Source organism: Nothoprocta perdicaria, unplaced genomic scaffold (genome assembly GCF_003342845.1).
Source record: "Nothoprocta perdicaria isolate Ctin4 unplaced genomic scaffold, notPer1 scaffold_220, whole genome shotgun sequence".
Lineage (NCBI taxonomy): Eukaryota > Metazoa > Chordata > Aves > Tinamiformes > Tinamidae > Nothoprocta > Nothoprocta perdicaria.
In genome coordinates this window covers 523773-545635 of record NW_020455416.1, presented here as the reverse complement: position 1 = coordinate 545635, position 21863 = coordinate 523773, and the positions used below count along the sequence as shown (strand labels likewise).

General features: G+C 42.0%; 1 protein-coding gene across 1 annotated transcript in view; it reads right to left on the bottom strand.

Moving 5' to 3' along the window:
- MMS22L (MMS22 like, DNA repair protein) overlaps positions 1-21863 on the bottom strand; it is a 74292-nt gene that overhangs the window by 31423 nt on the left and 21006 nt on the right. The window contains exons 12-14 of the mRNA XM_026039161.1: positions 18413-18532; positions 17715-17941; positions 15504-16013 (exon numbers count right to left, since the gene is read on the bottom strand). Coding sequence (XP_025894946.1) covers positions 15504-16013; positions 17715-17941; positions 18413-18532 — 857 coding nt within the window. The remainder of the gene's footprint in view (positions 1-15503; positions 16014-17714; positions 17942-18412; positions 18533-21863) is intronic.

Genomic DNA, 21863 nt, shown 5'->3' with positions numbered 1-21863 from the left:
GAAGGGAGGAAGGGAGGAAGGGAGGAAGGGAGGAAGGGAGGAAGGGAGGAAGGGAGGAAGGGAGGAAGGGAGGAAGGGAGGAAGGGAGGAAGGGAAGGAGTCCTGACAGATATTACTTCTGTAGGATAGTATTTGTCCCTTCTAAAAGTATTTTTCCTTATATTAGAGACACCTAAAACATATTTGAAGCTTAATAGGCTGATCTCAAACAGGCTCCTCCTCAGAATTCAGCGGTGTGACGGATTCCCTCTTACCGACCACGGGGATCAGGCAGGCACATGCTGCAATTCTTGTAATTTTATGAACTGTCCTGAAAGGGATCTCTTTATAATTTTGTGGTGTTTCTTTCAAACACATCAAAAATACAAAGAATATTTGGAAGAACTTATAACTGAAAAACGTTAGTAAATTTTCTGGCCTTGTAACATCATTAAAACTGTCTTTTGCCAAGCTATGAATACCAAAGTTTGGCAAATTGCTTGGAACAAATTCACACAGGTCACCTTTGCCATCTCCTTCAAGTGTTTCCCTCTGTGTGCCTCAGCTTTAGACATCCAGTTTATCTCATGATGTTCTCATCCAGGCTTAAGGATCAGGAAGACAGAGAAACTTCTCCAACATCAGTCCTGGCTGCAGAAGTACAAACATGGATTGATGTTATCTCAGTTTTCTGATCTGAACAGGAGATGCAAAATGGACTGCAAGGGTAACTACACAAAGTCTTGAGAGGAGATGGGAGTATCAAAACATAAACCCTAAACCCTGAAAACCAAAAGGAAAAAAAAATACTACTATTACCACAAATAACTACCTTTTCAGACATTCTGAATGTTGTTTCCAGTAACCATCACTCATTACTATGTGTGTGGAACAACTCATTATTACATGGGTAGCACTTCATTATTATAACATTCTTAGCTTTTTGAAAACTTCCCATTTGAACTACAACATTTGGCTGTGACCCTCTTGCCTTGAATTAAGGGAAATAATAAAACACACACAAAATATTTTCTAGCACTTAATACCTAAGAATGTTTCGAGTGAAACTCTTTTGCTCCTCTCCAGCTACCTATGCAGACAAGGCATCACTATATGCCTTGTCTTGTGGCATGACTCGCTGGGAGTCATGCCACAAGCAGAGAGCAAGAGATTTTTCTAACCCAAAAGATAAAATACATTTTGGAAGGCAGGCGGCTTGTACTCAAGATAATGAAGAAACTTGCTTCCTAATTCTCAGACAAAATATTGCACTTCTTTGCTGAAAACCAATTTAGTTCTTTACGGAGCATCTGCTGTTTTAAAGGACGTTGTTCATGCAATGCTTCTTTCTGGTGAAGGAGGTGACTTTGGGTGCAAAACACCCCCTACTAACACTGCTCCCAACACCCAGTAATACAGACGGCAGAGCTAATTTTCTGCCATTCAGGAAGAACCGCAGCCTTGCTAAACTTCATCGCTTCTGAAACGGTAAAAACCCCTCGCTGTTAGAGCTGGTGGGTTATTAGATCAGAGCTGCCATCAGCAAGGTCCCTTCTGTCCAGCCACGCTAACAGGACGATGCCTGATGAGCTCTGTCCCCGGGCACCCACTGAACTTCCAGCGCTGGCTGCTCCGTAAAGCCGGGAGCGCAACTTCCTTAGGGACCTGCATGTGTGGGAGGCGCTGCCTGGGCAAAACTTCTCAGTCTCACAAAATGCTTTGATTTACACTGCTCAGAAGGAGCGAACAAAGAATTTAAGCAATCGCCACCAATACTTTTATCTCGAAATGGACTGAAAATGTAACACTCCATAAGAGCGAGCATTTGCTTTAAGACCAAACTGGATAAAACAGGAACGCTTGGCTAAATATTACATTTTCAACTTGTACACCCCTCATCCATTAGGCGCAAAGCCTGGGCGAAGATCATGTTTATCTCGAACATCGTTTTACGTGATCTCCCCGCACACGAGCCTCGGCACTTCCGCGGTGTCCATGGCAACCGCCTTGCTTACATGTCGCTTAACATACACATTCGTGGCAAGTCGGGGCATGGGAGCCGCCACGCGCTCGTCCTCGCACGCGGCCCTCCCTCCGCAGCAGCTTCCTGGGCTGGGGGCCCTGTGGTCATGATGGGGGTGTCCTCGGGCTCTGCTCCCGTTGCTGGCCCAGACCCCCTCTCATCACCCCCAAGGCAGGAGCTGCAAAGGCAGGGAGCTCATCTGCATCCAAGCACAGCGGCAGTTCCACCTCCACATGAGGAACTTCTTCCCTGTATGGGTGACAGAGCCATGGAACAGGCTGCCCAGGGAGGCTGTGGAGTCTCCTTCTCTGGAGATCTTCCAAACCCACCCTGTGCTCTGGGTTTCCCTGCTAGAGCAGGGGAATTGGACTGGATGATCTCTAGAGGTCCCTTCCAACCTCAACTACTCTGGGATTCTGTGATTCTGGCTCCCACTTACGGCCATGGATGCGTGCCCTGCAGCCTCCTGGGTTTTTGCTCCCTGCAGAGGCACTGGTGTTGCTCTGCAGGTTTTCCTGGCTTTCAGGCTGGTTCTTCTCTATGCCAGAAAAAACAGCTCACTTTATTATAAAATATAATAAATGACATATTGCAATGTCTTCTAAGACACTCATCTCAGACAGGAAACACGTTCAGTAAGATACAATTATATGCAATATTCAATTTTCTTCCATATGAAAACAGAAAGGGATATTCTTTTGGCCTGTTTTGTTTTTTAATCTTTACAAAACCTTTGCCCAGTTCCGAATTTCTTTTAGGAGAAAGCACGCAAACAAGATATTTTCTGTATTTTTAACATTAAAAAATACTATAGTGAAAAAGACTGGATGATCCTTGGGATACAGAATAACTTCCAACACTCTCTATTTATATTCACTATAGTGTGGTCTTAGTGCACAGCGTCATGCACCAGACGATACCAGAGACCAAACTATCGAGACTGGACTATTGAGACTAAATAGACAATATGCTACTAAAAGCAGTTGCTCTTCAGCAACTACTGTTCAAAATTTGCTATGCGGCTGCTGAAAGATTTCAGCGACCTCGCAAGACACACAGAGTTAAATGTTTTAGCTGCTTTTTCCTGTCTTGTTCTTCAAAAGCTGAACCTCAAATCCCTGCAGTGAAAAGAGAGAGAGAGAGGTTGCCATCCCTGCTAGGGTTAAAGATGCTTTTGTAAGATTTTAGGTCAGATTAACCTTTTGCTCACAATAGGGCTGGTTATTGGTTTTATTTTTTACTGTCTTTAACACAGGTAAAAAAGGAAAAAAAAAATCAATATGAAGTGAGACAAAGGGCTCGGGAGGCCCCGGTTCCACCAGCTTTCGGGCTGGCTCCTGCACAATCCTACAACACGCTGGGACTGGGAAGGATTAGCCTGCTTGTGTTGAGTAAACCGATGAGACTCAATAAACAGTTTCTGTTGTAAACCCCTTAGGACGTGCAAAGCCACACTAGTTGGCATTAGACCAGATAAGCTGCCGAACCAGCTGTAATCTCATTTAGACCTGAGCTGATCCTCCTGTCCTTTCATTCCGGGGATCAAAGCAAACCACTGAGGAGGCGGCTGTATCAGAGCGGCAGCGCTCGCTGGATGCAGCAAACGCTTCAGAAATTCCTCTCCTTGAAGCAAGTCTGCACATAAGCTACGCAGAGCCGGTACAATCAATGGATTTCTGAATTCATTAGTCTTATTATTAGAGGATAACTGTTTTCCTCTTAGAGCTGGGTAGTTGCTGCAAGCCAACTTTGCAAAGCAGCTCATTGCTGACCATTTCTTGCTGCTAAGGAGCTTTGGCATCTTGGCTGTGCCACACAAAAACTATTTAGATTCATTTCTCTGCGTTTTTTCTTTTTTTTTTTTTTAAGACTAAGTATGAAACTTATTCACACACAGGTTTAAATAGGTGAATAGGTATGAAATCTATTCGCATATATTCAATAGGAAGCAGGGAAATACACTGAATTCTCCCAAGCGTCATTCCTGGCTTTCTGCTCACATGCTTCCATGGACCAGCACTAACGACCGGTGCTTTCTGGCCTCAACAGCAGTGAAGGATGCTACTGAAAGCAGAGGTTACACTACTGCCCCAACACAGTTTATACACACAGAACAGTGCAGTAATGCAGATTCAAATGACAGCTGGGACGGCAAGCATTCCGAGGAAAACATTTCTACTTGTTTTTTGTCCTGCGTGTTCTCTGGAATTAAAAAGAGTAACTAGTTTCATGGTTACAGAATAGCACAACTTGAAAAGCAGAAAAGCACCAAAGCAAGAGGTCATTTTAAACTACGCAAAAGTGAAATCCAAGATGCTGGATCAAACAGGACTGGAGGAAGCAACATTTGATTTCGTACACTGCTTGAAGTTCCCACTATGCCATTATAGCTACAAAATGCTAGAGGATAACCTTAAGAGCTTTAGAATAACAGGCTGAAAATTCAGAAAATGTGTCAACTGCTATCCTTCCTAACACAAACGGGCACCACATGGCACATACTCATAGGTAAAGAAAGCAAAAATAAATTTGTAACTTATATTGGACTAGGGAAATACTATAAAGGATTACTTGTCAATCTGTTGACTTACTAATTTTACTCCTGCCTAACATAAAAACTTAGATTTTCTGGTTTGGTTGTATCTGCATAAAAAGGCTTCCAGGAGAAGTGCACAGGACAGATGGGATCCTCAGGTCACAGGTAAGAGACATGATTCTTACACTCCTCCCCCCCGAGCAGAACTGGGGTAGCAACACAGGGAAGGCAGGGGCCCCCACAAGGTTACCTCAATTATGGCAGAAAGAGCAGGGCTTGTGATCTGGTCTTACCCAAAGCCAGCACAAATAGGAATATTTTCAAGCTGCTCAAACCCACGTGTACCTCGGTGAACTGCTGGGGGGTTCCAGAGCACAATATCAAATCTGTACAACCCTTCCATGCACCCCAACGTACACTGCACAGATCTATAGCCCTGCTAGGGTTTCTGGCAAAGGTACCAAAGAAATTACTCCTCCAATAAAAAGCTTCAAAGTGGAACGATAGAGGATGTTTGACACAGGCAAATAACTTCTAACAGACTGCTAAAAGGAGATGCTCAGTAGAGACTAAGTTGAAGCTTTCAGAGCCCGGGCACAGATTTGCCAGAGCAGATTAGAGGCAGCTGGCAAAGATGAACCACGAGGTAACTGCACCTATGGCCTGCAGATGTGTAAAGCCCCCTGTCCTCCCTTGTCTGCCCGTTGCCTCCCCCCTCCCCAAAAACCCTACCCCACATCTCTTCCTCAATCACTTAGAAACCATCTGATGTGTTAGTTAATGATTCCTCTCTCTCTCCAATTCATTCTTCAGACATAAAGGGGTCCCATTTAACTTAATCACTTAATAACAGCAAAGTGATGGGTATCAGAACCCTAATTCTTCTAATATTTGCAAAATCCAGCTCTTTGTAATAATAATAACACCATGATAGCAAACTGTAAAACTGTGTAATTATACTTTAATTGTATTGTGAGGCATGCATTAATCACAAAGTTTAAGTACCAAGGATGGAATTATAATAATTCTGTAAAACAAATTTAAGCTAGCTAAGTAGGTCAGAACCACTAGCATGCAACAGGAGACCTCTGGGAATTTATCAGTTAATGGCTATTTATGTGCAAATGAGTGCCCTCCAACCCTCCCAAATCCTGTGTAGCTGAAGGGTATTTCTGTTAACCAGAAGCATGCTTAACTGCTGAGGCATAAATTAAACCATTTATTGGAGTGATTTTAATTCTTTTCTCCCCCCCACCCACTCCTACTGCTCCCTCCACCCTCCCTAGCAGCACAATTTACAGTATTAATTTACATGGAGATAGGGCTGCTGAAGAGTTCTCAGAAATTACCCTGTTTCACCAAAGAGGGGAAAAAAAGAAAAGAGAGCAAGTGAGAAACTTTCAGGCGAAGACACTAGCAAGGCTGCACTTCAGCTTCAGCTCTTCCAAGGGGTGGCTGGAGTCATTAGCGATTCCAGAGGTTCAGTATCACAGCAGTGCAGTGGAAGCCCTTTCATAACGAACTCTAATGAAATGAAATTCTGTTTTATGTCCTCATGTTCTAATCTGGGAAAAGACAATGAAGCTCCAGGGGGAATGGCATCAACTGCACTTTCTGTCACAATGCTCACAGCGTGCGCATATCAAAGGGTTTCTTCAGAGAAGAGGAAAGAAAACAAAAATTTCTTGGCTGCAGGAAAAAAAATCTTCATTTTTTTTCAGTTTGGTTTAGAAAAAAAATCAGCAGTCATTCCAATGACTGAGAAAAACAGATGGCTTCACAAAATAAAGATTCAGAATCAAAACGCATTGCATTTCACTATGCTAATAAAAACGTGGATGATTTACGGACAATATATGTGATTTCTGAATGCTTACAATCATGACAACAGTAATTCAGTTCAGCTAGGCAATAGAGTGTGACCTTAAGTTTGAGTCTTTGGCTTGCACTTTTATATGCTTGATCTTTTTTCCCAAATACATAGATATTTTCTAGCAAAGCCTTGATTCCCAGAACAGTAAAATGGCAAAACTTTGATTAGACTAACATGAATTAACCACAGCTCCTCGCTACACAAAACAGGTCAGGTCTCCCCAATGTCTAATAATTACACTGGAAGTCCCTCGCTTGTCTGAGTCTATTCAATCTCCCTATGACATCTGGATAATCCTGGCTGGCTACAGTTAATTATTATTTCAGAAACACCACACACTGCTTTCTGATGCCATCTTTTCACCTTATGCCAAGCTACATGTAAATGCAGCACTTAAAATACACATACAGCAATTCCTCCCCAGAGCAAGGCACTGTAGCACACCCTGGGATATAGAGATACATGCACTGGAAGAGTTCCCTAGGAGCAAATCTTTAGCAGCTTTACAGTGTTTTTAGGCAGATACCTGGAGCACTTATTGGCATATTTTTAATGCCCATCACCAAAGGCTAATCAATGTATTCATGCCCAAGAGAACAAGGGATGCCGAGGAAAATATTCACTTGTGTTCTCACTGCTGACTTTTGGCGAGTGACTCGAGGCCAGAAAAGGCAGGAAAGGGGCTGGGCAGGTGCAGCAGCTTCCTACCCCTGTTTTTCTAACAGTCTGAAATTGAGAAATTAACAGAACTGTTTGACAAAGCAGTTCAGTGGAGGGTTTTCAGAAAGAATTAGCACTGCTGTATTAGCTGGGCCCGCGATAAGCGCCCCGTCCCGCCTCGCTCCCCCACAGCGAGGGCTGCAGCCCTGATTAGGTCTGTACCTTGCAGCCACTGGCAGGGGCTCAGCACCTCCCTGGGGCTTTAATTAACCCCGATTAGAGATAAACGGGGCCTTCTGGTTGTGCAAAAGAGGAGAGAAGAGACAGTGGCTGAGCTGACCACAGAACTAAACCAACCACAACTTTTTGTGCCTTCTCTGCTCCCTCCTCCCAGGACCGGTGTCAGGAGGGGAGCCCCACTAGAGCAGGCCATGCTGCATGACGTGCACACTGCAGAGCAGCCGCTGCTCTTTGCATTCCCTTTCCAAGCACAGCGTGCCCTGCTGGATGAGCCTCATCTCAGCCCGGGCCCGTTTGCCATGTCCCCGGTTTGGGTGAGCGGCAAGGAAGCAGCCACGGTGTTGGGGCCCCTCGGGCCCAGGGCCTCACAAGCGACGCACATGGACGTGCCCTTCAGACATGCCCTGCCTCCGTTCCCTTCCTTCAGGAAAAGGCACAGTGTTTTACAAGGCACTCCTAAACCGATTTTGAGACCTGACTACAGATTCACTTCAGTGAGTGCACAGCACAGGCTACCTTGATGCTCCCGCAGCAGAAATCCCTAACTTACTACTGCTTAGAAGAAACACATCTGCTTTTCTTCTCCTAGCAGAAATCAGAAGTTGAGAGATTGACTGTTGACACTATAAATCAAACTTAATGGCAGGTTTACAAAGTCAAACTTTAGGACAGATTTGCAGTTTCCTTTATGACAGGTAGGGTTTCTTTTGTGCCCCTTGGTTTCTGATTTCATTGAGGTTTTGTTCACTAAGGAAAATAACAGACTGTTGCTTACGGAGCCCCCTTGATACCCAGTCTTCAATAGGAAATCACCAAAACCTAAACAAAGGGCTGGGAAGCACCTTAACAGTCACCTAGAAAGCCCACCTGAGCCCTCTGCTGAGATCTTCCCTGACAAATGTTTGTCTGATGCCTTCTCTACAAAGAGAGAAAGCTGATTCCACAGCTCTTTTACAGCATGTGGACACCTTCACAGTGTTTGAAATGACCAAACTAAACTTTTAAGCCACAAATTAAGCCAAGCTCAAGCCAAAATTAAGCCAGTGGGATGGCGAACACTTTTCTTCTTTGTGACGTTCCTTTACAGATTGGATAGTTCTACCAGGTCTCCACTTCAGACTTTTCGAAACAAAATATATTCATTCTAACTTCTGCAAACCCCCCCTTCTCCTTGCTGTTCACTCTGAGAAACTCTTAAATTTTCAGTTTATTGAAACATGTTTGATAAACTGTTCTGTCCAGACCTGCTTACAAAACCACAGCTAAGAACGAAATAAGCAGCTTGTGTAGCTCACCCCAATACCTGTCACACTACACAACAACAGCCAAATTCTTGTTTTGTTTCTCGGGGGAGGAAGGAGGGTTGGTTTTTCCCCCTCTGAGGCAGGGTCACATTAAGTCCTGCTTCCTAATATCACACAAGGTGTGTGCATGAAATAAAGTTACTGTTACAGCAGCTAGCACACAGACAGGTTTCAAACAAACTGCAAATAATGATTTTCCTCATAGACATTTAGATTCCTGGAAACAAATACACAGTCATGCACATGGAGGCCACAGCATATAGAGAGCCCCTTGCTCCTCTGTTTTCAGGTGCTGGGAAACCCACCAGAGCTGCCTTTCAGGAACAGCTTTGGTTTTCCTCCCTATGCCAGACACAAATCCGCAGTGTCTCCACCCCCTCAGGTCACACACAACCTCCCAAGACTCCGGACACGATTCCTACCACGCCAGGTGCTCCCTGCTCTGTATTAATTCACTGCTCTTTCCTAATTCCAATACTTGGCCTTCACTTTATTATCCCTTGTTGATGATCATTTTTCCAGCATATCAAAATTCCGTTTCTGCTCTGCATTTGAGTGGCTAGAAATACCCCACATTTTTTTTCCTGCATACAGACAAAACTTAATTTCTGTGCAATTTATCCTATAACTCGACACTTTCATCTACTAAAATTAGTCATGCTAAACATTTTTCATCTTAAGTGATCCAATATGAAGCCATTAAACATTGATAACTCTAAGAACACATTTCATGTAATCATGAAACCTCACATTAATTATATTCTTTAAAAACTGTTCCCTCTCATTCCCACAGACTTACAGTTTTACAGTAAAACCGTTTGCTCTTGTGAGCCTGCTGTCACAGTTTGCTCTTTCTTCCTTATATTTCTTCCCATTTCTTTTTTTCTTCTTTTTTTCCTATTTTTATTTTTTTTTATTATTATTACAATGCCTAGAAATAAATACACGGGAAGCTGTTTTTACATCCCAGAAGGAATTTTGTCATGGGCAGGATTATCCCTGGGGAAGAGGAATCCAATGGGATATTCACAGGTAGAGTACACAAGTAAACAGGAAACACAGACTACATTTGGACTCATCCCTTCTCTTTATCTAGTAGCTGGTTTCAGGAGCCAACCACCTTGTTTCTGCTACTAAGGCAGTCCCACGAGTTAGCAGAGAGAGGGGCTCCTGCTGGTAGTTCACAGTTGTCACTACCACAATCTGGAATTGCCTTGTACAAAAATGAAGTGGCCACTTGTTGGTGTTGTATCTACTACTAAGTGTCCAAAGTGCCAGTGCTGGGCAGGGAAAAAAAAACATAACAAAAAAATCCTTCTGCTGAACTACCAAATCTCTTGGAAGTGCACAAGCTGCTGTAAAGCCCTGTTTTCTTCAAAGCCTGGCGACTGCTTTGCTTGCTTTTCATTTTCCCCCAGTAAGACAAGTATATCCATTTGTTCAGTTGGCATAAGGATGCTCCTTTGAGTTTGTGTAGGTTGTTTTCTCCCCTATTCTAAAGGTCAGCTTTCCTTAAAACACGCAGACAGAAATTAATTCTTCTCTCCAGAGATCATCTCCTTCCACAGAGTCTAGGGATGGAGAGACGAGTAGAAAGGACGTGTGGAGCCGAGACACGTTCACACGCCTAGGTCAGTGGTAGCAGATGAGCAGCAGCTCTGAGGGCTGCAGGAGTGACCTGCTCTCAGCCCCAAACATTCACCCGGGGCGTTACCAGCCAGGCCTGTGGCTTCTCCGCTGGCACAAGAGAGCAGAGGCTGGGGCAGGGACCAGTCAGGCCCGTGGCTTCCCCACTGGCACAATAGGGCACAGGCCGGGGCAGGGCCACACGGGAGGTGGCCGCAGCGGAGGCCAAGCACGTCCGGCTGGGGCCGGAGGCCGCGGGGGTTGCGGCCGCGCCGTCGTGGAGCCTCCTGCGCCCCGCGCTAGGGGAGCGGGATGACAGGGCGCTCTAATCCAGCCCAAGCTGATAAGCAGCATCAAGGCGGCACTTCCTGCGTTTCAAATTCTAACGCCGCAGCATCAAAGAGTTTTTACATTTCGATTTCTTTTGCTGGCAGCGCCGGGCAGCCGCTCCTTCTCCCCCGGTGCTCTAATGCAGCATTTGCACACCGGGGTGACTCCCAGCCTGAATAGCAGGTCAGCCCCTGCTTGGCGAGCTCATCTGCGGCCCCTGTGCTAGGCAATTTAGATCCAATCAGCCCTTATTTAGCTCAAGAGTAATGAGCAGCATAGTGACACAGACTTAAGCCTGACCCTCAGGACACTGCTCATCAAGCAGTAAAACTGTGACAAAATCATTCATCTTCCACCCGCTGGCAAGAAATAATACTCGCACTCACTGTATTACTTTTTCAAGATATAGAGGGGAAAAAAAAGTCCTGAATTTTCATGATGTGAGACATTAATTTGCAGAAAGCTGAATTCCCTTAAACCCCCCTGTTGCTATGAGCTCACCAGGGGGAAATAGGCCTTAGGAGACTGAAATGGAATAAAGAAAATTGCTTCAGCTTTCTTTTCATTTTAAATAAGCCTTAAATCTGACAAGAGATATCCTAAAGAGAGAAGAAATATATATCTTGTAAGGTAACGAAGAAACAATCAAAATTAAGAGATTAGAATGCTACTTGTGTATAATGGGTTTTACCGGCAAAAATATTTCTTTGTTTAACATCCACAACAAAAAAATATGCCATACGAAACGGCATTTTCACACTTCAGGCAAAGAATATAAGAAGGAAGGAGGCAAGTTCATTTGGGGAAAACATTTCCAGGAATGAGACACTTCCACCAGAAAACAAATCCCCGCTTTGTGTCCTTCGGGGAGCAAGCACAGCTGTTTCTAAACAACCACAGGATCCCGACCAGCAGGCTCTTACTACACCTGGATACAGTTTTAGCCTCCTTTTGTGGATTTACTCTTTCACAACAGTAAGCCTTGTATTGCTGTTAGGGAGGCTACAAAAAAACCAAACTGTATGAATTAATTGGGGGTAGATAAAATGAATACAACGAATGAAAGACAGAAAAAGGTTCCCAACTCTAGCACTGGGCACAGAGCTGCGTATCATCATAGTTACAGTGCCATACTTGAATTTCTGTAGCTTCCTATAATCTAAAAAGATTGGCATTACTTGGGCATCAACAAGGAGAAGCCTGGCAGGTTCCTTGGCTGTTCCTGTTACTTCAGGTTGTTCTTCAGACGGTGCTGCAGCAGGTGCTCTCTCTATTATCTCCTCAACTGCAATATGAAATTGATTTTAAGCAATTATTCAGCTCTCATGTGACCTTTCATGGACTCGAGCAATTTGATAGTAAGAGGTGGAAGTAAATACTCCTCCTGCAGCCTCAAGGCTGGATGTACTGGGACAGAGAGGCATTCACTCCTGCTGCTGTCCACGGCCAAATTATTAATGAGCATTTTAATTACACACGTTTACCTGATTAGTATTTATGTGCAGACAAAAAGACAAACTTAGGAAATCTGATACACTGAACTTTTCAGTAACTTTTCATATTCTACAGTTTTGGCAGCGCAGGAGAAAATGGCATAAATACTCAGGATAGGTCTTCATAAATAAAATTACTCTTTCTCATGTTACCATGTGTGTGACAGCCTCCTCTTCTGCCCCTATGAGGAGCAGAATTAGGAGCAAGTCTCACGGAAACTACGCAGCTGCTGAGAGGACCAGTGGTTGTTTTACACCAGGCCGGTTATTTGTATTTGGTAATCCTGCAACTCAGTTCTAACTTGCTGCAAAAACAAACCCACACTCCCCCCAGGATGATGGTAATGAGGGAAAGCTCATGTCAGAGCAACATCTATCCGGTTACAATAAAAGATATTTTGATAGGTGGCAAAAGCGCTTCTTATAAGAGTAAAATATTATGAAGTGCTGTAATCTACTGTATTCCAGTTACTCAGCAAATATCTCTAAACCTGTGCCTATTCTAACAGTGGTTTTGTTAAATCTATTAAATGCCTGTATTTTTATTAACTTTTTTTTTTTTTTTTTGGATGGCACGGGCTCTGCTGATGATGGGAAGCACTGGAAATTTGCAACAAATGAAAGGATACAGGGAGCAAGCACCCCAAATTTACCTTTCAGTAGGGACAAAGAATTCAGGGATCTAAAGCACTGATCAAAATCAGAAAAGTAATAGAAAAATATATAGAAAAGTAATGAAAACCTTATGTCAGAGCTAGATGCTGAAGGTTCCAAATAAACCGAAGGAGGAAGTCTGTATCTCATCACATTTCTTATTTTCCTGAATTTTGTATGTCTGAGACCGTTTATATTTTAATAGTCTCCTTTTTAAAGGCTACATCTTATACTTCCATACTGAATCTCATTATGAAAACCAAATACTTGGAAACGCCAGCAAGCAGCATCTTGTTTCCAATTATCCACTCTCCATAGATCAAAAACTAATAAAGTCCTTTTTTTCCTGCTAAGTCATAGCTCATTTGAAGTACCCGGACAGCAAAATACTAATAATGATAGCAGCAATAATCATTAAAAAATTGGTATTTTATATATGTGAAATACTGTAAGCATAGGTAGACACAACAATCAAAAGTCAAGCAATTTTCCAGTCATTTTCTAGCAGCCAACAAAACACAGGGAAAGTCTGGAAAGGGTTATTTTAAAATCTGTGTAAAAATGGTGAAGGTCTGTTTTTGTGATGCCTTTTAAGAAAAAAAAAGGAAGGAAGAAAACAAGCACCCTTTCAAAATCTCCTATGCCAAGCTTTAGCCCTGAGCAAGTTTTCACAGCTCCGTTACAACCTCCTGACAAAAATAGTTTAGAATGGAAATGATGGCACGACCCTTTCCCAGAGCAGCACAAATGGCTGTAATTAAAGCAGAGCTTTTGGCTGCACCTCACTGGCAAATGAAAGGTTGTTGCCATTTTTACAAAACCCTCAGTAAAAGGGAGTGAGAAATCTGAAATGTGACTGCAGCACTGCAAGCTGCTATGTTAAAGGGAATGGCTAGGACTGTTTGACAATCTAAGCTTTAAATATGGAGACATTTAGTTAACAGAACCAAGTGGGTCTTTCCACAGGGCTGCTCAGTGAGCAATAAATAAGGCTCCTGTGTGACATTTTCGGGGTTTAACAGAAAGGGGCACATGAGGTTATTACTTCCTAACAGCCTAGAGGGAGCTGCTCTTCTCTTTAATCAGTGATCCCACATCCTTCCTACCTGGAAATTCTATGTCAGGCAGTTATAAAACTATTGAAGTGCAGACTAGAGAAAAAAATATATCTATTTATGAAAGCTCTACTATCTTTATCTATCAGGATTTTTAAAAGAGGAGAGAGAAAGGCACTGAACCATTTCACCCTCTTTGCAAACACAGTAGGCCTCATCAGTCTGCTTAGGATGCTAACACTGCAGCTGACACAAAGGCATCTAAACCTTCTGAATGAAGAGATTATTTTTAGTGCTGTTTTACTCACATGGTGGCAAAGGGCTATTTTCAGTGAGTCATTCAAGGTGGGAAAGAGACCCAGTAACACTTCACTATTCCCCAGCACCTGAGGAATAAGTGCTTTACACACCTTAATAAAATAAGCTTCTTTATAAATAGGCAGGTAACAGGAATCAAACACACAGATGCAGAAACTGAAATAAAGAGTTAAAAAACAAGGCTCCAATAATCTTGCTCATACAGGTACATATCTGAGCACATTGCTAATGCAAATTATTTCAGAATTCCTTTGTATAAATTAAGGTGTAAATAATGTACTGCACGTTGTACATGATTTCCTGAGAAGTCTAGAATCAACTTCTATGCTCTTATGTAACAAGAGGATAAGCTAACCCTGAAGTTTTGCAAAGCTTCAGAACAATGTCACGTTATGAAACAGGCAACTTTTTCACCAGTGTAAAATTTCTCCCTACTTGATCTTTAAAAGCAACCCAACAAATGTTGTATATTAACTGATCGAGAAAATTTCAAAGTATTTTTGAAGTCTCCGATTTCTTCCAGTAAATACACTCAGTTGAACTGAAATAATAAATAATAAATCAGCTCAACTTAGTTTCATGCTTCATCTTTCTTCAAAAGACTGCCAGAAACACAGTTGTCTTTGGATGTATCAGCTATTGACAGCTGCAGTCAAACTACTAGAGAATAACAAAGAAAGCAGAGCTCTTGCTTTGGATAGGGATAGCCTGGCTATTTGGATAGCCTGGCTATCCCTATTTCTCACTCTCTCACAGTTCTTTCCACATATTCCAGTTTTGCATATCTCGAGCAATGGCAGATCAACAGCTATCCCCCTTAATAGCTTAAAAGAGGCAAATTTGGCTTCAGACTGAAGGACTACCTCCAGAAGGCATCGGTAGACAAAAATATGCTTAGTGAACAAGTACAAAGCAAAACTGGTTCTAGTGGTAGAATTTGGCTTCTTTCTTGCCTATCTAACCTCAGACTGGTATTAAATCTCCATACTGTGACATCTGATCACATGTTTGGCAAAACAGATGAGAAAGTTTATAATGAAGAATCTGAAAAATTGAACAGATTCCCTGAAAAAGCAGTAACTTCAGTAATTAGTACAAACACAAATTGTGAAAATTCTTGTGCCCACGTATAGCCACGGTGTTCTCTAAGAATGGCACAGCAGGGAAAATCATTGATTCACAACAAAACACCAAAGACCTCAAACTTCAGCATCCTGAAAGCGCAAGGCAACATTTCAAAGAGTCTAAACATTGCAAGCTATGGGAGAACTCTGAAATTTAACATATCATTCACTGTCCTCCAGAGCTACCTCTGCTGTGTTTCAGGAAGAAATTAGTATGAAGCACATTTTCACTACAAACACCGAAACAACATGCCAGTCTGTATCTACTAAGTTAACGAAATAACTTACCGAAGTCTTGCTAGAACAACCTGTAAAAAATTTAGGACCAGACTCAGTTCAGCTCCTCGACAAGCAGGCAGCAGCATGGTAAAGCCATCATTTAGCAGCTTCTCCTGAGAAAGATTCAGGTCACAGCTGGTCTCAAACACTTCTTGGACACCATCAATGTATGTTGAAAGTAAAGTCCAGAGATTTTGTTTCTGGGTGTAGTCATTTTTGGTTACCAAAAACTCCTTTGCTTTTTCCCGGAAAGCGTTGGCGAGTTTCTCAGCTAGGACACTGATATCCATGTTCTTCTCAACATAAATCAGAAGAAAAGCAAACTGGCCTCTCCAAATGAGAGCTCTCTGAGAGACAGTAACAGAGGATGGAGTCAGGAAATCCAAGAGATCCAACACTCGACTCACTATGTCTTCTGTCTCTGCAACAGTTGCTAGCAAAAGGAAAAGGTTAAAGAAGTTCTGCAGACCAACTTCTGTCAACTCCTGCATCCTTTTCCGATGGAACTTGGAATAAATTCTACATCAAAACAAACAAAACAAAAAACAACAGTTTAAGTATGAAAACAACAGTTTAAGTATGCTATTTTTTACCTGCAATTGTATTTTCATGCTTTTATTCAAGAATCATCCTCTTACAAAAGCTCTTAGTTTTTGGATATCCTCTTTTCCCTTCCTTTCCCTCTCCTACTGTTTTGACTAAAAGAATAAAAATGTTATTCCACTTTCTGCTCCCAATACCAGGTGCATACTGGAGCTTTCAGCTCCAAGTGCAGCCTAACCTTCCTCTCTTGCCCCAACATCTAACCTCTAGCAGAAAGCTCAGCCCATGCTACTAGAAGACTCTGCTTCATCTGTAAGGGGTTTCCTCAATACCCTGCCTCACATCAAACTTCGCACATCTCCAATGAGACCTGCTAGAAAAGAAAGTGACTTGTTAAGTCCCATCTCTCCACAGTACCTAACATTTTCTGTACCTCAGCTGCTTGCCTGGAAGCTTAGAGATTTCCAGGTGACACACACACAATTCCAAAAATGGCCAGAGACCTCTCTCCTTAAAATACTGATTTCTCTTCTTATGTTATACTATCAGAGCTGTTGTTATCAAAGCTCATGTAGTTAATCATCGCTCCACTTAAAGAGGAAAATTCCCGAGAGCAAGTTCCTTTTCTGTGCAGTGTTCTGCCCAAGTCTTGCATGGAGTTTATGCTGTTTGGCCTGCACATTACAAGTGTCTCAGGAAAAAGACAACAGGCTTATTTGGGAGAGGGAACTCTCTCTGGCAGGAAGATACGATAAAACCTTTGGGCTGGATTGCTTATAAGGTAGTGCTTAGGTCATATGTTGCTGAGGGGCAAGAGCACTGCTACTTGGCAACTTTAAAGTACTTGGCAAAAAGCAGGAAGCTTTTCCATATGTACTTTTGTGTGACCTTTGATTATACTTGGATTTTTAAGCAAGTGTCACCATTCTTAGGAGCTGAAAAGATGAAAATGGGTTGCTCAACTTGTGATTAAGAACTTGGGTATCTCCTTCACCTTGAACTTAAAATACGTTCTGCATAGAGTAGTTAAACATCTGTAAAGGCTGTTTTCTTATTCCGTTACCGGAAAAACAGTTGGAAATGGTACTGAGGTTATCAAATCTAGCTACCAAAAATTACAGCAAATCCAATTAATGTTGCTTAGTAGTAAATTACTACTGACAGGCATTTATGTTTTTCATGCATCAATTAATGCTTGGTTAGATGCAGAAAACAGAGTTCATCCCAAAATCATGGCTGCAGGCTTTTAAAATTTGCTACTTGTATAATTGATTTATTCAAGGTAGAAATGATGAATACTGGTTGAGCACACTGTATGTCATGTATTAGCATTCCCCCTCCTAAATTAGGAAAAGCAACAAGCTATAAGACAAAAATGTAAGTATAATTTGTTTTCAGTGAAAACAGAGCAGACTAATTAAAATTACTAACTAAAGGAAGACTTTGATTCAACATTCAATGCCATATTTGTTTCAATATGCAGTTGTTGTAATTTTTAAAGTCAAGTTTTGAAGACTTAAACAATTCAGAAAGCACAGATAGGCAATAGATATATTTGTCTCATCTCATCCCTTTCTGATGAGGGCAATGCCACCTTCACTGCAGTGTGGGGCTCCCAGGGCCATACCTGCAGACTAAGGTCTCTTACAGGGAGCATAAGCTAAATAGTGGCCATACCGTCCCTTTACTTGCTTCCAGGGATGCACACCACTGCTCTCGGCCTCTTCTTTCATCATCCGTGCCAAAATGCAGAGGAAAAGAAGGTAACTGTTGCTAGAATTGTACAGAGCAGGGATCGGTTGGTCACAGCAGCAGCTTTTCACCAGCTCGAGCATTGACAAAGGGTTTTTACTAATATTTGCCAGACCCTTCAGACCAAGCCAAGGAACAGTAAAGGAGCTGTTCTAAAACAATAAATGAAACCACAGAACAAGTTAAGTAACAAAAGAAAGGTAATATTCCAAAGGCAAAAAGACGCAGTCCTCCACATAAACAAAAGGCTACCTCTTCCTCTAAGTCCAAAAATAAAAATGCACCCTCAATATGTACAGGCATTTTTCCAAGATCTTAAAACTATCTGCAATGATTAAAAGAGTCAAAATGAATTCTAATTTATTCTACTTATTAATTCATTCTACTTATTTATTCTACTTATTAATTTATTCTACTTATTTTAGATTATGTTATAACAATCTAACAGAACAACAATACAGCTTAAACATAGCGGTTAAAATAAACAAACAAATTTAGAGATCCAGTCATCAGTTTCACCAAAGTACAGCAATCATGTACGGCTTCAGGAGATGCAGAATTAACTGCTGAAATTGAGGACTGCTCATGTACAATTTGATTTCTTCCAATAGCCGTGTACTTACCAGGTTCTTGCTGTAATAATCCCAGAGGATGGTGGTAACAGATAGGTTCAAGTCCCACAAGCCGCACAAAGTCAAACAGCACTGAAGGTGCATCCGTAACTGCTCCTCTAACACACCAGACTTGCCAAGGGAAGAAAAAAAGGTGGGTTACAGGGGAGCATCCTCTTGCCAACACAGTTTCATAATATAAAAATTATTTCTACTTATATAGGGTTAGAAAGAGTCTACTATTATGAGTGATGGACTAGAAAAAAAAGCTGACAAACATGCACTTCCATGCACTTCTCCCCTCAATGCAGCCAGTGTAACAGTTCCTCCCACACATTTTCAAGGATCTGCCCTAGGCTTTTGGGACCCTGTTTCTCCTCACGACAGCCACTTTGCAGAGGCAGGAGAGTATTTTGGACCGCTCCAAACCAACAGCACATAAGCTTCAATGCTGCCAACTAGTTCCAGTGCAAAACCAAAACACAAACAAACAACAAACCCTCACTTTTCGGCAGTCATCAGTTCCAACTTTTGCACAGCAAGGCAGGACATACAGTCCACATTAAAGAAAACAGTAAATTCAAAATGATTTGAAGACCATGAAACACTCAGCTTGCAATTCTGGGTTACTGAGGGTGGGACTCATCTCATTCAGCATGTGAGGGCAGCCAAGCTGGACTTGCAACAGATCTAGGATGTTACGAATTGCATGGTCAGGCTGAAATCTGATTTTTAATAATCCACCCCGTTTCAGAAATCTGAACTTTAGGTCTGAAGTTTCAGGCATCAGACTTTAGGACGAGAAGGATAATTCCCTAGAGGGGCATTCTCATTTTCACTGACTGTACAAAGGTGGTTTAGGGGACCAGCTGCTATATAGTTATCCTAAGGGAACACTTTTATTCAGCTTTGGGATTTCAACAAACTTGTCTGGGACAAGAGAAACCTCTGACCTACTCCTAGTTTTCACCTACTTCTGAATACTGAATAGGCCTGGATGTCTAAATGCACAAAATGAAGGGAAAGAAGGGAAGGGAGGGGGCAGGAGAGGGAGAGAAACACAGGTGAAGTCTTAACAACTTAAAAATATAGTACCTAGGAGGAATGGCACAGGATCTCTCTCCTCCCTCACTTAAGTCCCAGGAAGTTCCCCCCTTCACTTCCAGTGACCCTGCTGGATCTGGAAGTATAAGACACATTGGCCAAGCAGGTCCAGCAAAGACACCACTGAACAAACAAATATAAAAACACAAAACAAAACCTGATGCAAGGTGATGGGAAAGGGTAAGATTTTTTAAAATACTTTTTCATTAAACACCTTTTTCATTGGGTCTTGCGGTCTGACCCATAGTGCTACGTATGACTTGTTTTAGACCTGCTTTTCTCCTTTTTCAACACTACAGAGGGGCTCTAACTCATGAACCTAAAACTAATGTCATAAATTTGGCTACTCTTCTCTGTAGAAAAAACATGACTTGCTGCACTTTGCTATATTTTATCAGAATACAGTGAACAATTATGCCAGTCATTCCCAATATCTTCTAATGCCTGTCTTCTCCTGAACAACTTATCTACAGCATAGAGCTTTTCAAGTGGTATATTCCTAAAACAGCTTGAAACTTGAAAAGAAATTTTCATTTGTAATACAAAATATGTATTCAATGAATTATGAATTTGAAAACCTGAAATAGAAGGGAAACTCTTCAAGAGAGCCTCATTAAAAACCAGAGAATAACTCAAATTCAAATGAAATAAAAATGATCCTATCTACAAACAAGTGACTGAACCATAGCCATTTTCAATAGATGCTATTTTTATGGATAAAAGTGTCTGACCTAGAACACAATAAAATGCAGACAAACATATCTCTTTTTCCAGAGAGATCTACAAAGGTACAGAAAGTGTACAAAAAAGAAAGAAAGAAAAAAAAAAGCTCCTAAATGAGAACACTTAGTTTTAAAGCCTGAATTCGAGCACGGGATTATATTTAGGATCTGCTTCAACATTCAATTACTGCTCTAATTAGACAAATTCAACAATAAACACGATATTGTGAGCAGCTTCCATCTCAGACCACTTATCTTTCCAACCATAGTTTTTGAGTAGTTTTCAATACCAGGACAGTGCAGAAGGCTTTATCTCAAACATGAAAGAGTTCTCCAGACTTCAAAAACCTCTGGGATTAATGGATTCTCTCACTGCTCTTTTGCTTAAAATGGTCTTCTGCACTGCAGGAGATGCTGTCAGAACTCTTGAGGTAGCCACCTTTTAATTTATCGTGGAGGGGGGGAACACCAGATATTATCCAAATGGTAGTACTATCTAAACACAACGTTTTGCCTTTAGGATCTCCCACTGTAGTAGCAAAATTAGTTTCCTAGAACTCCAGCAAGTACTTCTGTACTTCTTTCAGAGTAGAATTAAACACAAAACATAGCATAAGTTTAATCAAATTGCACTAGAAATTAAACAACACAAGGCATTTATATTGCAAAATGAGAGGCAAGTAAGACATGAGCTGCTGTTTAGTTCTTATGAATAAAAATAGTCGTCTTTAAGTTCTCACAATATAAGCCTGTAAGCACAAATTCATCTTATACCAAAAATCCACCTAACTTACTCAGTTTGGTGTTACAAATAATACTGCTACTCTCATATCCCTAGCGCAGTAATTTTCATTTCGTACTTCAAACAGAATTGTAAGCCTGCTCTTCTTTTGGCATTAGCCTGGTGACAAACAAATCCAAACTATTTTATACCAGGGAATACCTGATGAAATCAGGTCCCCCCGAAATCTCTGGTTCCAAGATAGAGGTGAGAGATGGTTCAGAGCAGTAACTGTCTCCAGCGCTACCCACCAGGAGCCCCTACCCCCCGCAGCCCCTCTGCCCCCAGCAGGCGGCAGGTTACGGCCCCGGCTCAGGGGCTTCCCGGGCGCAGGGGCCTCAGCCCAATAAAATCTCTTTAAAAGGATGGTTTGGGTAAGATTTACCAGCAAACTGAAGACCAGGCCTTGGGAGTAATGTATCTAATACTGTCCCGCTGCTCATAGAAGGCTTTTTGGGTTTTGCCACGTCCCATTTCCCTCTGGACTTTTGGATACCTCATTGCACTTCCCACTCCTACGTTCTCTGCTCTCAGGTACCTTCATTCAGACACTTCAGGGACACGGGAGGGTTACTCAGAAGGTAAGAGCAGTCCTGGCAATGCAAGGCTGAGAGTGGAACAGGGCAGACGGACGCATCATATCTACCAGCCAAGGAAAATTTCCTTTCCAGGTGCTGTACAGAAACCCGCTCTAAATGGAAAGGCAGGAGGGATGCATGTTTTAATAACGCACTCACATATGCGCATGTAGGAACCAGTGCTGACTCCCTAAGAAGCATTTCCTCGATTGAGGAAAACATTCAAAATATAAACTAAAATATAAACTAAAATATAAACTAAAATATAAACTAAAATA